The sequence below is a fragment of the Rhinolophus sinicus genome, linkage group LG15, assembly GCF_036562045.2.
Source record: "Rhinolophus sinicus isolate RSC01 linkage group LG15, ASM3656204v1, whole genome shotgun sequence".
In the NCBI taxonomy this organism is placed as follows: domain Eukaryota; kingdom Metazoa; phylum Chordata; class Mammalia; order Chiroptera; family Rhinolophidae; genus Rhinolophus; species Rhinolophus sinicus.
This window is the reverse complement of record NC_133764.1, coordinates 44887270-44899403: the sequence shown is the minus strand read 5'-3', so window position 1 is coordinate 44899403 and position 12134 is coordinate 44887270. Positions and strand designations below refer to the sequence as shown.

Below are 12134 nucleotides of genomic sequence, written 5' to 3'. Positions count from 1 at the left end.
CACATTTTTCTTAGCTCTTGTCTACACAGAATGGCTGTGAACTTTAAGCTCCATAGAAATCTTTTTTTATTCTATTCATACCTTCCAAGGAGCAGCTTTGATTTGATTCTATAGAGGCATTCCTGGGGGGGGGGCATATGCTTTTTAAGAAGTACTTCCCCCCTCTGCTAAGAGTGCCACAGCCCCTGGCAGCTAAACATCACACCGCGATTGACCAAAACAAAGCTGGCCGCTCTCATCCTCCAGGTCCTGGCTACTTTTTATGAGTCTCCCCGCAGCATTTAAACTGCCAGTTCAACCGTCCTTTCCCGAGCTGTGGACACCGATCCATCTGTCCCCCGGCCCTACCCTGCCTCAAACTCCCGGGCGCTGCAAACCGGAAGAATACAAAAGAAATAACAATAAAACGTGCGGGTGAAATTGGCTATTTTTATTTTTGGAAGGGAGATTGGACTGAAAAACAACTTTTAACTGCATATGCTGTCCTGAGCCCCGAGTTTTTTGGAGGTGGGTGGCTCTACCCTGGACCACCACAGAACAAGAGACCCCAGGCTGGAGCCCCGAGACCTTAGAACTTCTCTTGGGTGCTCTACAAAAGCGTCCCAAGCCTGACAGAGCTTCTGAGGGCCACCCGCATCCCCTTCCCCTTCCCCCACTCCATTCTAGGGGTGACTGGGACCTCCGAGACAGAAAGCTATTTGGTCCCCAGTCGTACTTTCGATACTTTCTATGAGAAAGAAAATGAAAATTAATACAGGAGCAGGGCTTCACAAAAGAGGCCATTTGTCTTCTTGATTATCTATTTGCTTGTCAGAGTTTGAGCTATGGCACCGGCTAGCTCCTTTGTAATATAAAAATACTCCGAAAACCTGCAAACACCCAGAAACATCTGTGCAAAAAATTAGACTCATTAAAGCCTTAAACACCTCAGAGGAAAACGATACCTTCTTACGCGGGAGGAAAGAGGCTGGCCTCTCGGAATCGTCTCTCGGAACTTTAATAAGCAAAGAGCCGTCTGTCTAGAAGGAGACAGCTTAACCGCATTTTATTTGCTTATGACAAATAAATCACGATATGAAAGGCTTTGCCGTACTTAAGCCTCTTGTGTCCTACAATGAAACAGTTTCCCCCCATTAGGGATTGGAGTCAGCCCTCCCAGTCCTTTCAATCCATTTTTGGACTGGAGGGAAAAAATTTAAAGCCCCAGACAGAACACACCCACCCCAAAAGGAAAACAAACCAACTACCACAATTTGGAGTCCTCAGAGATAGAAGTTCCCATTGGACCCTCAACCAGACAATGTGAGGCCGAATGGGACTGGGGTGCTTAAAATACAGGCTAGGTGGCATTTGTATTTTTGGATCAAGTCTTCAACAAAAACACGCTGTGCTGGTCACAAGAAACCAAACATTTATTTCTATTGTCACTCTGTACAGGACACAAATTTTCAGGCCAACGAAGGGTTCTAGACTCAGGCAGCCCCAAAACTAGGAAGGGGCCTGGTTTGGAATGTCAGGAAGAAAATAGGACGCACATGACATAAAATAATAATAATAATTAATAATAATAATAATAATCAATGCAACAATGATAAACTATGGGAGAGGTCTCTGTAACATTATCTCCCAGACCGGGAGGGGCGCAACATTTTATTTCCTAGTTTCACATTCAATTTCAGTCTAGGAGAGCAGGTCTCCGCTGTACAAGTCTAGATTGGCGAGAGGATTGTGCCCAGCTCTCAGAACTCAACTGGCCCCTCACCCTGCCAGGAATGGCTTGACCTTCCAGAGGAAGGTCATCCCGGGTCTCCCGGTCTCTCTTTTTTTCTTGGACTCAATTTCCCTGCCCGCTGTTGCGTTGCCAAAGCGGCCAGCGCCTCCACTTGTCCCCTTCCTGCTGCCCCGCAGCCCCAGCCCCAGCAGTGGAAGGGGGTGAGCAGTCAGTGTCCCCGCGAAGGGGCACGGAGGGGGAGGAGGTTGTGTGTGTGTGTTTGTTACCGTGGCCAAAACACTGCGCTATCTGGCAGTCAGAGGGTGCTTTCGCTGGGTGTCAGGAATGGGGGACAAAGAAAGAAAATCCAGGCCGTCTTCCAGCAGCGGCAGCAGCAGAGGCGGCGGCGGCCGATCCGGGCCTCATTTGTTAGCCGGGTGTCGAGGTAATGGTCGCCACCGAGGCCCATCCTCTCCTCAGCAGAGTAAACAAGACAGATGGGCCTGGGCCTGGCGTGATTAAAGGTGAAACGTGGATCCATCTTCACCAAAGCTGAAAACGAGGAGTGCAGCCTCCTCCTATTTCTCTTTCTGTCGTTTTCTTCCTTCCTTCTTCTTTTCTTTTCTCTCTCTCTTTTTTTTTTTTAAGGAAGAAAGCAAGAGACTTGAGCCTTGCTTCTGGGGGGCCTCGCCGGGCTCCCTATTGTCATTTCTATAAATAAAGCTTCCCATCCCCCTCCTCTGCATTTATTCGTGTAAATAAAGTGTGTGTGTGTGTGTGTGTGTGTGTGTGTGTGTGTGCAGGTAGGCTTTTCCGGCCGAAGCCCCAGGGTCTCCTCCCGCATCTCTCCCGCCTATTCCCGGCGCTAGTCACCCACCCCCGCCCCAGGTTCGCGACTCCCGCGCGGGGGGCACTAGAGCGCGGGGGGACCTCCGTTGGGCCGGCCTGGGGGCCCTCCGGCTGCGCCTGCGGTGCCACCCGAGCGGATCTTGGTGTTGGGCAACTTGTGGTCTTTTTTCCATTTCATGCGCCGGTTCTGGAACCAGATCTTGATCTGGCGCTCGGAGAGGCAGAGCGCGTGGGCGATCTCCACCCTCCGGCGCCGCGTCAGGTAGCGGTTGTAGTGAAATTCCTTCTCCAGCTCCAAGACCTGCTGGCGAGTGTAGGCGGTCCGAGAGCGCTTGGGCTCCCCGCCGGCGTAATTGGGGTTTACTGAACACACACAGAGAGAAGGAGAAAGAGAAAGTTTTATTGCCGAAAGGGAGGAGGGAGGCCCTTTCTTTCAGCTAACACAGTATCTCCCTCCCTCCCTCCCTCTCCCGCCACCTCTTCTTCCTCCGGAGGGGGGTGGGGACGAAAAGGGAAGAAAGAGGGACCCCAGGAAGAGAAAGGAGCTTCAAAGTTTTGGACAGTTGTGTTGTCTCGATGTTGTTGTTTGGGTGTCTGGAGGTGGGGTGGAGGAGTGAGGGATCTTCACAAGGTTTTAATCGCTCCTCTCTCCCCCCTTGGCCTGGGGCCCGGGATGGGAGAATGAGGGGTGAAAGGGGAGGAGGGCTTCCCTAAACCTTTCTTCTGTTAGTTCCCACCCTCTCTGCTCAGATTCCAAGCAGTGCCTGCCCCCAGTAAAAACTTTTGCCCACTTCTTGAGCCAAGGAGCCAGACTAGAGGAAATAAAGGGAAAAATAAATAGTGGGAGTTGACTCAACTCTCCGCTTAAATACAGATTACCTCCTCCTTCTCTCCCACCTCCAACCCTCCTCCCCAACTTCCAACTTCACAGAGACTGCATCTCTCTGGCGAAAAAGTCGCTGGTGAGAATGGCAAAGAGGATGGGGAACCGACTTCAAAGGCGCAGGGCCCACTAGGCCATAAAAATTTATGGGGGATGTAATTATGTGGCTCTGAAAACAGGCGACCGTAAATCTCGTCAATGGCGAGTTTATAGTGGGGACAATTGGCTTCCCCTAGCTCCCCACCCCACCCCACCCCCATGCCTCCGAGGTCCCCTCGGTGTAAAGCGCCGGGGGTGGGAGGGGGAAGGGGTGCCCACGCACTCACCCGTGCTCACGTGAACTTTGCGCATCCAGGGGTAGACGATGGGCTCTTTGCACGCGGAGTGGGACGGGCTGGGGTGCAGGGGGTTCTGGGCGCAGGGAGGCGGCGGGGGGCTGCTGCTGACCGCCTCGCAGCGCTGGCCGGGCTCCGGGAGGAGGGCCCCCGAAGGCGGCGGCGCAGGAGCCCGAGGGGACAGCCCGGGCGGTGGCGGGGGTGGCGGGGGTGGTGGCGGAGGCGGCGGGGGCCCGGGGTCCCGGCAGGCCGCGTAGCGCTGCACGGTGCACGCCGCGCGCCTCCCGAAGCCCGCCTCCGGCTGGAAGCTGTTCTCTCGCCTCTGGCCGCCGGCGTAGTACCCCGGCGAGTGGTCGCTGGGTAGGTAATCGCTCTGTGAATATTCCTCGCACGGAGGGAACTTGGGGTCGACATAGTTTGAGTTGATCAAAAAAGAACTCATAGCCATTAATTTCTGGGAATTGCCCACAAAATATACTAAAATTTATTCCGACCCCTGACTCGTTTTCCTGTTTCCGAAAGCCCTCCTACTTACTGTCAAGTGAACAAAGTTAGGGCCCCACGTGATCCTGGGAGCCAATGGCCGCCCCGCCTGTGATTCCCGGATAAGGAAATCTGCTCACCGGACCCTACTCCAGCCAAAGAGGTTTATTTCCCCTTCTTCTCATCCCCCTCCCCACCCACCCACCCAACACCAGGATTTACATAGGGTTCCTGAGGGGCGACCGCCTCCTCGCCTCGCTCTCTCCAAGATCGGAGGGAGAGAGAGAGAGAGAGCAGGTTGCCACCGGAGGGCCTGTTGGGGCGCTGGGCAGAGCGCAATCCCTTGATCCCCTATGAAGTTGGGGCTCCCGGTGTAGCCCCCCCTGTCCCGCCTCCCCTCTGCCTAGCATTCTCTGCCTTCCTTAGGCCCCTATCCCCTCCTCCCGACGGGACGGAGCCCATGCACCCTGCGTCTGTGCGGGGAGTGAAGTGAGGGGCTGACTGGGGGCTCTGCCTAGAGAGGGGAACCCACTTGGGGACGAGAGGCACTGAGCTTGGGGCTTTTTTCTCTGCGGCCGCATGGGGAGGAGTGGGGAGTGACAGAGGAGGCGTCGGGAGCAAGCAGGCGGGTGCACAGAGAGACTTGTCAGAGATGAATGGAACCGCGGGTGGATCGATAGGAAATTCATGCACTAATTCGGGGAGACCTCGCCTTCCAAATCGCATTTAGCTGAGCTATTAGTTTGGCTGTGTCAGTCAGTCCGTCTATTCCCCTCGCCTATCCACTCCTCCCCTTACCCTATATGGGCGAAGCCGGGAGAAACGACTTGGTTTCCCACACTGAACATGAGCGCTGGAGTAAAAAATCTGCAACTTTTCAGAGCACATTGAATAGCAATTTGCTAATTCCAGAACCATCGGAGCAATACTAACCACGGGGTGGAGACGTTCTAATTGCCGCTAATGCCACCGTCTCCACAGCCAACAGAAATCTCACCTCCTTGTGATGCTGGGGCTAGGAGCCCTGGAGGTGACCCCCCAGGAACAAGAATATCCCTTGGTACTCGAGTATTTGCAGGGCATCTTGTTCTGCACCCAAACGGAAAGGCGACCTTAGTATCCGTTTGAAAGCGAATTTCCTTTGCCTTCGCACACTGAAGACAACAGTCATTTTTTCCGGATTTTCAGGAAAACCTTCCTGAGCCGGGAAGAGAGAATAGGTGGGCTTGCAGGCAAGGATAAAATAAAAACACCACCAACAACATTAACCTATCAAGAGAAGTGAACGGGGACCAAGGCTTCCAGGGGCAGGCATGGGGAGATTTCAGGTAGATGATTCCTCCATCTCTAACCAGTTGCAGGAGGAAAAGAAAGAGAAAGAAAGAAGGAAGGAGTCTTCGCGGGGTCAGTCACCGGATGGTCCTCACTTAGAAAAAAAAATTTTTTTCTTCGAGGGAAAAAAAATGAGCGGAGTGTTTATGTCAACTACATATTCCCCTAGATACGAATTTGTGACCACAAAATTCCTTACACAAATTCGGATCTACAGGGTATATACAGAAGACAGACAGATCTTCTTGGCCCAGAAATTTTCCAGTTCTCTTACTTTCCGAGTGTTCTTCGTTTGGGGTGTTGTTTGAGTGCTTTGATTTTATTTCGTTTTGTTCTGATTTTGAGCTCTGGGAGCAGGAAAAGGCACTGCGGGTTCATCCTTGGGATAACAAGGTTTTCAATTCTCTTTCTCTTCTGTTAGAACTAGAAGCAGCCGGTCCCGCAAAGAGACGCGAACCTCGCGGCCTCCGCGAAACTCTCGGCGGTGGCGCATGAATTATGAGTTGTAAACATTAGCTAAACACAAAAGGAGGAAGGGTCATCCTGAGGCTGCGGGCAAGTCAGAATCTGGCCCTTCTGGGTGCCCTCGCGCCCCTCCCCTCCCCCCAGGACTTTTTTTTTTTTAAGAAAAACAAAACCCAAATCGGCTCCTTCAGTGCCCCTTACAGCCTTTAGTTTGCGATCAAACGAATATCTAGATATTTTCCAAAGGTGCCTCTCAGCAAAGGGAGGGCTGGGTGTGAAGGGGGTATCATAAAAGTCCTTTTGGAAAAATTCAATGGTAAAAAGAGAGAGAAACAGCTGTAAAGAAAAATGCTGGGAGACCAAGCAGATGGAGCCCCCGGATATTTAATGACGGGCAATTCCGTTTACAACCTGAGAAAAAGATCAAAGGCATTTCATTTCCCAATGAAGGACAATGAGGAACCATAAATGACGCAGCCAGATGATATTCCAGCCCCTCCTAACCTCCTATACCTCCTGGGACCAGAAAAGGGGGATGATCCCTGAAGTGTGAGGAGGAACCCCGTTTCTCCATCCCCCTGAGCTCCAGGCAGGCTCTCTCTAAACTTGCTTACTCAAGCCACCTGCTAGGATTGCTGGCAGGAGAACCAAAATGGAGAGCTGGGAAACCTGGGGGATCTGGGGTTTCTGAATGAATTTCCTGAGGCTTCCAGTAACCGCTAAATTTACTAAACTGGGAGACTGGGGATTGGACTGGAGTGAACTGAGTCCTATACTGTGAAGGCTGGAGGGCCTTCCCAGAGTGAGGGAAAAGTGCACAGAAGCAGCCTCCACCACACCCAGATTCCCTACCCATCTCCCTACGTCTGAGAAAAACTTGTATCCCTAGTGAGCAAGTCAGAATAGTATCAATTTCATTAACAAATACAGCAACAACACAAACAACAACCCCCTAACCACCACACTCCAGAAGTCTCTGCCCATCTCCGGTCCTGGGACCCTTACAGGTAGGTAGGAGGAGAGCTCCCATCTACAACTAGGTCCAGAGACCCTCTTTTCTATCCCAAATCTATATTGCCAATGTTGGCCTTCGGGCCTGATTTCTAACACCAACACTCTCCCAGCCAGTCTGGACTCACATATATTTGAAAAACCACACACACACAATTACATTGTAGTTATCTTTGCCTACAGAAGGTCCAATAGGATATCTCAGACTTCCATCTGGGCAACCAGGACGACTGGAGTCTGGCCCTGGACCCACAGACAACATGCGTAAGTAGGACCCCCACCAGCCCCCCAGCGTCAGGCAAGGACCTTTCCAAGTCTTGTCAAAGGCCACATTGTCAGGAGCTCCACGACCCATTCCAACTGGTCAAGCCCCTCCCCCACCCCATACCGCCTTCTCAATTCTCCCGCTCTCTGAAACCTGTCCAACTCCTCGGCTTTTAGGAATTTTGGGAGAGCCGCTGAGCTGGCCACCAGGCCTCTCTGCTGCTCGATACTTCACAAGGCATGCGGCCCAGGTGCCTGGAGCGCCCCAAGAGAGAGGGATAGGAGGCAGAGCCACTGCGGGGCTGGGTATGCCTGATCCTAGAGACAGAGAGCGGAGATTTTCTCTGCGCGCCGGGCGCCGCCACCTGCCCTCAACACCCATCCCACCCAGGCGCCGCACCTCCCAATCCAGCAAAATCCAGCCGTGATGGGTAGAGGACAAGGTTTATCAGCGAATCCCAAGACGGGTTTCAGCAGAGCAGGAGGCTGTCTCTCTCACCCACCCCCAGAAGAATACTAACATCAATACGCATAATAAAAATAAGAAAGGGCAAGCGCTCCGCGCGCGTTCCGAGCCACCTCCTTGCGCTCCCGGGCTAGCCAGCTTGCCGGCCGCCTTCTCCCGGCAGCCACAGGTTGCTAGAGTGACCTCTCACTGCTCAGCGCCCCTCCGCCGCCCTGGGCGTGCCAGCCCGCGCGGAATCATCTACCTTCTGTAGGCGGGGAGGGAGGGACAGAGCCAGAGAGGGAAATCGAAGGGCCCAGGAAGCGAGCCCCCAGCCGACCCTTCCATTGCACCCGCAGCGGCGCGGAGGAGTGGAAGGCCCAGAGAGGGAGCGGGCAGAGTACTCACCCGCCGGCTCCCCGCGCCTCCCGGCCGCCGACTCGCCCGGGACCCGCTCGGCAACAGCTGAGCTCGCTCTTGTCCACTATTGTGTGTCCGGAAAACCGAACCGCGGCTGCGGGAAGAGGAGCTCCGGGCCCCTTGGAGGCCGGAACAAGACTTTTTTTTTTTTTTTTGGTGTGTTTTTGTTTTTGAAGCGTAAGTTTTCGTATTAATCTCATACTTTGGCAGTCTTTGTTAAACAGCTAGGCGCGTCACGAGGCTCTCGAACATTTTAATAATTTTTAGACGCCGTGACCTGCGGTTCACCCCTCTCCAGGCCTCCCCCACGAGCAGGCAGTTACTATAATACCCTCGCGCACTTAGCTCGGTCATATTGAATTTTGCGCAAGTCATTACTTGGGAGAAAAATGACAGAGCAGGATTTTGGTTCAGCTCATCCTCTCTAGCTCACTTTTTGCCAGAACCTTCCCTTCAACCCAACCCCCATCCCCAAAAAGTTCCATTCGGATAGAATTCAGCCCACACGGCCTCAGATTTGATATTCCATCAAATTTGTCAGCTCTGGTTCCGCGAGGCAAAGAGAGAGAAGGTAGGATTCCATGGGGCTTCCCTTTGTGGCCTGTGAAGGAGGCTGGCACCTGGAGAAATGGAAATGTGGCCTTGGGGATCTGGGTCCCAGAGAGCAAGCCTGAGAGAGAGCCCCCTTCCCTCTTGCCTCCCCTCTAAATGGCTGCATTTGGCAGGGCCTGTATCCCAACCTCGCTGCATACTCCATGTGCTTTATTCTCTCCCCCAATGTCATAAATACCTCCCATTTCTGCCAAAACTTTGGAGGCTCCAGGGCCCTAGGAATGACTACTCTACCAAGGGTGTCGAGGGTAAGATTTGGTCTGCAGGCCAGTAAGTTTGGGGAAGACAGAGAGAAATGCACTGGTCCAAGCTGACTTGGCTTTCATTCTCCTTTAAAACCAAAATACCTCTCCCATTTTTGTTTAAAAGCGTTTCTCATCTATACAGTAACTCCTTTGCCTACCCCCATCACCACCACAAGGAGGTTCAGGGACGAATCAAGAAAGCGTTAAAAATACTCAGAGGTTTCCTTTGGTTTATCCCTCCAGGATTAGAATCGAGTGGACTGCCAACAACACATTTCCCCTTTCTCAATCCTCCAAGGGACCAGCAGAGGCAGATCAGGTAACTCCCCTTCCATCCAGTTCAAGTCTAGCGGGAGTGTCTGCAGGGTGGTATCCCCCTAGTACAGGGAGGTCAAGAGAGAGCTTCCCAAGGCACCTAGCTTGGCCTGAGATGGCAGTGGACTCTCCTTCCCCATCCTGGGGCCCTTCCAGCCCAGGACATTGGGCTGCTCCAGTCTATCCCGCAGAACCATAAATTTGTTAACATTCTGTCCTGGGATGGAGGGGAAAGAGACTAAGGGGGAACAGAAGGAGATAGATTCTCCAGTTCAGGCTTTGACCTCTACCTCCTCTGGACCCCAGGAATTCCTTCCTGGCCTGACTCCCCATAGAAATTTTCCTGAAGGCTGAGTAGAAATGGGGACCCACACCCAACTGGGTTAGTCAGAAGCTGGGGTCAAATCAATTTGAAATTTGACATTGAACCATTGTCTCTTCTGGCCATATTTCAAAGGGCGTCTTTATTAAAATTCTCAGGTTATCTCTATCCTGGCAGGACAAACACCCACAGAGCACCTCCTATATTAACTGCTTAATAGAGAATATGATGACATCTCATAACACAACAAACAGTCATTTAAAGACCCCAAAATAGGCATACACCCTGGTGTTATAATTACAGAGTCTCTCTCAGCATTTTACTTATGAGCTAAGCTTAATGCATGGATTTAAGGTTCATTTCAGGTCACCTGTTTCAACTCCAGTTAAAATGCTCTCTGTGAGGCCTTTCAGTATTTTTCCTTCTCATTGCCTCTCCCTCCTCCAAATAGGAAGAGAGAGATTCTGGATGAACATACAAGGGGAGGTTTGGGAGAGTAAGAGAATTAACAAGCTAAACTTCTTTCAATATTCAAGTTCTTAAACCCAAGCAATTTGGAAAGAAAGATGGAAGTTTAGAAATCCTCCAGTTCTGGCCCATAGTCATGGACTCCAGCTGCCTGGACCCAGCCTGGGGGTTAGGAATCCCTGAAAAAATGCCTGCCTGGGGAGAGAGGGGTTGGGGGAACCAGCTAATTGGCCCCTTTAGGGGAAGCGGGTGGGGCTGACCTTGCTAAGACTCAGTCCTTCACCTTGGAAGCCTTCCTTGGCCCCACAAAAAATCCTGCAAGGATGTGTGGGTAATTGGATTTTTTTAAATGTGTGCGGCTGGGTAGGTTTTAATTAAATTTTATATGGTGACTCAAAGGTTATCTTAGGGAGAGAAAATTGCACAGAGGATTCGCCATACCCGGATCGCTCTCTTTTGTGCTGCTCTCCACCCAACCAGCGCCGTTTTTGAAGAAGGGATTCTTACTCTCTCAGTTTCTCCTTCCCCAGACATCTGCCTCTCCCCTCCCCAGCTCTGCAACTCCACTTCCCCCCAGCCCACAAGCCTTCCTTACCTCGAGCATCCCTTGCTCGCTCTCTCCTCTCTTCACACACACAGCCTCCTCCCCTCTCCCACCCCGCCCCCGCCGCTAGACGCCGCCATCGCCCGCTCACGCATGCGGTAAACTTTTGACCCTCCAACTTTGCGACCCCTCCGGCAATAACACTGGCCTCACCGCCCATGGTCTCATTCTGCTGCGCCGGCTGCAGAAATCCAAACGCAAAACATCTTTCCTGCCCACCCCCACCCCCACCCCCGCCACTAGGGGCCTTAGACTTGGGGAAGAGAAGTCTTTTGATTATTAAATAACTCCTTGAGAAAAGACACCAACCCCACTTCCCGCATTGACCCCACTTCCCACATTTTCGCGGGTCTCTCATGTTAGGATGCTTAGAAGAGCTTTTGATGCTCCACCCCTCTCCATTCCTGTCCCCCACAGTGGGGCCCGCTGCTGGCATGGAGACGCTTGGGGAGCAGTACAATGGTCTGACCTGGAGAAAGGTGTTTCTGAAGTAAAAAGTGGAGAGAGATTGGAGCAAGGGTTCCTTGGGAGCGGAGGGGGGGCGATAGTCCCCACAGGGTTAGAGAGCGTTCAGTATCCAGCCATGCGAGGCCCAGCGGGCTCGGGGCCACCTTACGCGGCCGTTCGCTGGCGCCTCGCAGGCCCCAGCCTGGCTGTGAACTTGGTCTAAGGCGGACTCTACTGGCAGCTCCGGGACGTTACAGCCTCTGCTTCTCCGCCAGCGCAGCGGCCGCGGGGGCGACCTGAGCTCTCTCAGTTTCCCCTGCTCCCAAATATCACTTCCCAGGCCCCCCACCTCTCACAAGGAAGGATTTTGTTCCTCCTTCCCTAGGGGCCCTTGCGAGTCGGAAAACAGCAAAGGTAGAACGAGTTAGAGAGAGACACCAGACAGAAAGAGAATGAAACAAGCCTGCAGAAACTCCGGGAAATAGGGATTATCCTTTCTGCTGTCTGCAACCCCAAAGAGGAGACATTCCCACAATGGGACTCTCCCTCCACTTCTCCCCTAAATGCTGCTTTCCAGGCTGAATCCCCTCCTTTCCACTTGGCCTGGGTCGCCTCTTGGCTAGGCAAGGCTGACTGGGTCCAAGGAGGTACCTTTCCTCCCTAGATACATTCATCTCTAACCCACAGGGCTCCGAGGTCAATCAGGGATCGCTCCAGCCAAAGCCGGTCCTGAGCTCCGAGGCCGCAGCCAGGTCACAGCCTTCGGGGCTCAACCCGAATCCACTTGGAGAACAAGGCCAGACATGAAAAAAGAAGGGAGCCCAACATGAAAAAAGAAGGGAGCATTTCGTGGGAGAAGCTAGAAGATGCTGCAGAGTGTATTTTCCTCTCCGAAAGGGAATTTATGGAGAGAAGAGACAGGA

The 12134-nt window shown here is 52.7% G+C and overlaps 2 protein-coding genes and 1 long non-coding RNA gene across 9 annotated transcripts in view; 1 reads left to right on the top strand and 2 right to left on the bottom strand.

Moving 5' to 3' along the window:
* HOXB3 (homeobox B3) overlaps positions 1 to 12134 on the bottom strand; it is a 53759-nt gene that overhangs the window by 23411 nt on the left and 18214 nt on the right. Inside the window, exon 1 of one of the 4 annotated variants that reach the window (XM_074320789.1) lies at positions 8187 to 8314. The exons of 2 other annotated variants lie outside the window; for them this stretch is intronic. The gene's annotated coding sequence lies outside the window, so the exon portion shown is untranslated. Of the gene's footprint in view, positions 1 to 944; positions 1244 to 8186; positions 8315 to 12134 lie in introns of those variants that run through there. One more of the 4 variants, XM_074320786.1, reaches the window with a different exon arrangement.
* On the bottom strand, positions 1395 to 4398 carry HOXB4 (homeobox B4). The gene is made up of 2 exons (XM_019740639.2): positions 3770 to 4398; positions 1395 to 2923 (listed from the first exon to the last, which is right to left on the bottom strand). The coding sequence occupies exons 1-2, from the start codon at positions 4224 to 4226 to the stop codon at positions 2625 to 2627; spliced, it is 756 nt and encodes a 251-aa protein (XP_019596198.2). The 5' UTR covers positions 4227 to 4398; the 3' UTR covers positions 1395 to 2624.
* On the top strand, positions 4352 to 12034 carry LOC141569005 (uncharacterized). 4 transcript variants are annotated; one of them, XR_012492376.1, is made up of 4 exons: positions 4352 to 4424; positions 7253 to 7333; positions 9299 to 9374; positions 11899 to 12034. It is a non-coding gene; the product is annotated as an uncharacterized LOC141569005 (long non-coding RNA). The 4 variants fall into 4 exon arrangements; XR_012492377.1 differs by lacking the exon at positions 4352 to 4424 and adding an exon at positions 5652 to 7065; XR_012492374.1 differs by lacking the exon at positions 4352 to 4424 and having other exon boundaries at positions 5652 to 7333.

Excerpts from the sequence above, each read along its gene's own strand:
- HOXB4 (XM_019740639.2), bottom strand. The coding sequence starts at position 4,226 with ATGGCTATGAGTTCTTTTTTGATCAACTCAAACTATGTCGACCCCAAG. Across the intron at positions 2,924-3,769 it reads CAAAGTTCACGTGAGCACGG|TAAACCCCAATTACGCCGGC; the intron begins GTGAGTGCGTGG and ends GTGTGTGTTCAG.